General features: G+C 33.1%; 1 protein-coding gene across 1 annotated transcript; it reads right to left on the reverse strand.

The window, feature by feature from the left end:
• Positions 1–2,219: 2,219 nt before the first annotated feature.
• LOC131180190 (germin-like protein subfamily 1 member 13) lies at positions 2,220–3,241 on the reverse strand. The gene is made up of 2 exons (XM_058147824.1): positions 3,092–3,241; positions 2,220–2,933 (listed from the first exon to the last, which is right to left on the reverse strand). The coding sequence occupies exons 1-2, from the start codon at positions 3,210–3,212 to the stop codon at positions 2,389–2,391; spliced, it is 666 nt and encodes a 221-aa protein (XP_058003807.1). The 5' UTR covers positions 3,213–3,241; the 3' UTR covers positions 2,220–2,388.
• Positions 3,242–3,640: the final 399 nt, after the last annotated feature.

Below are 3,640 nucleotides of genomic sequence, written 5' to 3' on the forward strand. Positions count from 1 at the left end.
TCTGACATGGAGCCCTAAAATGGTATGTTCTAGGAGGAATTATTTGAGGGAATCTCTGCCGCTCATTAATGAACTCTTCATGGGCTGCATAAGTGGTGCATAAGTTATGCGATCCTATGCGCTTTTGCTGGTTCGGGTCACTTATGCGGTCGCATGACTTGGTGCATAGGTTATGCACAATTTCGTGAATGTGCATAAGGGAGGTGAGAATGTGCATAAGCTATGCGATCTCCTTATGCACATTTCGCCGGGTCTCGAAATGTTGATCTTTCTCCTTATGCAGATCTGCATAGCTTATGCGGCAAGTTATGCACAGTTTGGTCAATGCATATTTCAGCTTGAAAACTTGTTTTTGACCTCTTTTTGCTGTAGAAGACACTCCTCAATGGCAAAAATTCTCTTTAGTCCTTCAAAAACACCATTTTTCCTACAAAACAAAGTAAAAATTACAAATTAATGCAAAATTGACAACTATGAAAAACTAACTAATTAACTAATGAAATTAGCTAAAAATGGTTAATAATCAAATAAAAATGGTTATAAAATTAGACCTAAATGACTATGCAAAATGTATGCATCAACCATGTCTAAATTGTTTATCCTAAATTTTAATTGATAAACAACAGCAAAATTTTGGATAATTTTTTTTTTCTTTTGGATAAATTTTTGCAACAGAACTAGAAGACAATGCAAAATTTTGGTGGCATAATTATAAGTTTGATGGCTGCTAAATCATTTTTTAACCTCTAATAATGATATGGTGTTAATATTATATATGCATATATACAACAAAGAAAAATACGATTTTTCAAGAAGTGGTTTTGGTTGGCCTTATTCTTCAAGCTAGCTATGATCCAATTTCTCATTCAGTAGGACCATGGAGACAAAGGGAACAAATGACCTTATTCTAGTAATTCTATAACTAATTGGAAATCCTAGGTTGGGTATTTTGTGAAAGGCTTGCTCTGGGTTTAGCTGATTTTTTATAAGCATAAGTTCCATTAAATTATAAAAAAAATAAATAAATAAAAATAAAAACATGAGGAGAAAAGCCAATTAATTTGTCAATATATGGTAGTAGGTGTATAACGGAAAACAAACTTATTAAAAAATGCAACTTTATATACATTTTCCAAGAAGTGGTTTGGGTTGGTTATCTGCTTCAAAGCAATCTCAGTTAAGTTATAGTTCAACGCTCAATGAGTGTGACCATGTAGACGCAGTAGATAACTGTTGTCTATAGATGTTAAATATAAGATTTAGATAAATATTCTTGTTTAAGTTAGCTTTTAAATGAAATTAAATCTGCTCTATTCTCTTTATATATATCAGATTTATCCTACTTCAATGTTAGACTACTTGTATTTACTTGAAAATATTTATATATTTAAGAAACTTACAGCTATGTTTATTTACAAACTTTATATTTCAGATATTCATGCTTAAATATAAGGAATGTATTATCTCATATTAATTTATATTAAATATTTATATTAAATATAAAATATAGGCAAAACTCCTCCCTTTATAATAAAATTTGGGGTGAAATTAATGCCTGTACATTTTCTTTGCAATAACTTTCTGTGCTTGTATCTAATTGAAAGCCCCATATAGTAAAATCACATCTAAAATGGTAAGTTTTTGGAGTTTGCATTTTAATTAATTAAAAAACAGAATCTTGTCTGCCGTCTAATTTCATATAAACATGTGGGTGGTTGAGCAGTATACCGAAAAATGGGTACATCATTTGTGAGCTAATGGCTGCTGAACAATTTTGTCTTATAATATTTATCCAAAAAATTTAATGGGAAGCTTTGGCGTACCTGTAAATATTTGCATATTTTGGGAAGTCAAGTCATCGAATTACGTTTCATATATTAGTGGTATTAATTAAACATTGAATTCTAACTAATTAAGAGCACATTCCAACAACTTTGAGCATCTATCTAAAACTTTATGTTATGTTAAACCAAAAAACAACAACAACAACAACTACTTAACGTTGAACACAGCGCTGTCACATGGGACTGACCAATCCGTAAGACTAGTGAATCAGTGAAGCAAACTAGTGTAATTATATTTTTGTTAATAACAGTTAAAATAATAATTAGTGTAATTATTTGAGTTGATTTCAGATCTCCTTCCCTTAGAGAAGTAGATGAATAAAAATGCCATACTGTAACCAAAATAAATCAACATATCTATATACATATAGGAAAGGCACAACAAGAACGCATCTCTTTATTTAATTAGAATAGGCACACCAAGAAATTACATCATTTTATTTGATTAGGATATGCTTGCTCAATTATTGGAGACACTGCATCGAACATAACTAAACTTCATTCTTAAACAGTGAGCAGCACTGACTTAATTTAAATGGTTGTTTTATGCATTGGCAAACAGTTTCTGAAGTTTTACCACTTCATCATTGTCCAATTGGAAGGCCTTAGCGAGAACATCAGGATTAATGGGTGGATTAGGCCCGAAGATTGCATTTGCTATCGTGATGACGCCTGGGTTTTGGCTGCTTAGACCAGCAAAGGCAACTGCATTGGTCTTTGCAATATTAAACTGGAAGTGAATGAGACCAATTGGAAATACAAAAACATCTCCTGGGTATAAGATTTTAGTGAAAAGGCGATTAGGGTTGGATGTCACAAAGCCAACATAAAGGGTGCCTTCAACGACTACAAGGATCTCTGTGGCACGAGGATGGGTGTGAGGAGGATTTAAGCCACCATTGGGTGCAAAGTCTAACCGAGCCAGAGAAATACCAAGAGTATTAAGTCCAAATAGTTTATCAACATTCACGAGGGTGACATTGGATCCAACTCGATTTCCTGTATTTCCAGGAACATTGAGTCCCGGAAAAAAGAAATCTTCGGCTACAGTAAGGTTTGGGTTCTTGCAGAACTTCCCATTGACAAACACTGCATTAATATATCAAAGTAATTGTCAGTATCCATTGAATATACATATAACAAAATGAGAAAAAGATTTCTATGCAGGAAATACTGATCTTTGTAGGATAATGCTATGACAGAAACATGAAAGAAAACCGAAAAACTGAAAGCAAGCTTATACATACCAGCATTCTTAGGTTCAGGTATGGCAACACAGAAGTCCTGGAGAGGGCTAGGGTCAAAGGCGGAGGCAAAAGAGAAAGCCAATGCCAGAGACAATAAGGCAAGGAAATGAAAGCTTTTCATTATATGACTACTTTCTTTAGCCTTTAGTCGTTGAGGGGAAGATGTGAAAAATCTTGCATGAATAGATGAGTATTTATAGATGAAAGTTTCTCAAAATTCTCTAATGTCAAAGGTTGCCAGGTAGTCGTTAATGGTTGCCTTTTTTTTATTTCACCAATTACCAATTCTTCTACAATTGTATATGCATACATTTAATCATTAAATCATCCCTCCTTTTGAGTTAATTTCCAATATCAACTTGGACTGATTCAACTCTTTCAAGCTTCTGTGAGTTGTGATGAAGTTCTACGTTTTCACCTCCTAGAGTTAACTAATTTTCTTTTTTCACCCCTCTGTTTTTGCTCCAAGGGAGAGAGAGGGTATAAGGATTTGTACAACTTTTTCCATTATAAGATAAATGCATATATATTTTTTTCTTTTTTGAACTG

This window comes from Hevea brasiliensis, chromosome 5 (assembly GCF_030052815.1).
Source record: "Hevea brasiliensis isolate MT/VB/25A 57/8 chromosome 5, ASM3005281v1, whole genome shotgun sequence".
Taxonomy (NCBI): Eukaryota; Viridiplantae; Streptophyta; class Magnoliopsida; order Malpighiales; family Euphorbiaceae; genus Hevea; species Hevea brasiliensis.

Coding starts and splice junctions, on each gene's coding strand:
- LOC131180190 (XM_058147824.1), bottom strand. CDS start 3,212: ATGAAAAGCTTTCATTTCCTTGCCTTATTGTCTCTGGCATTGGCTTTC. Junction 2,934..3,091: donor ACCTGAACCTAAGAATGCTG/GTATGTATAAGC, acceptor ATATTAATGCAG/TGTTTGTCAATGGGAAGTTC.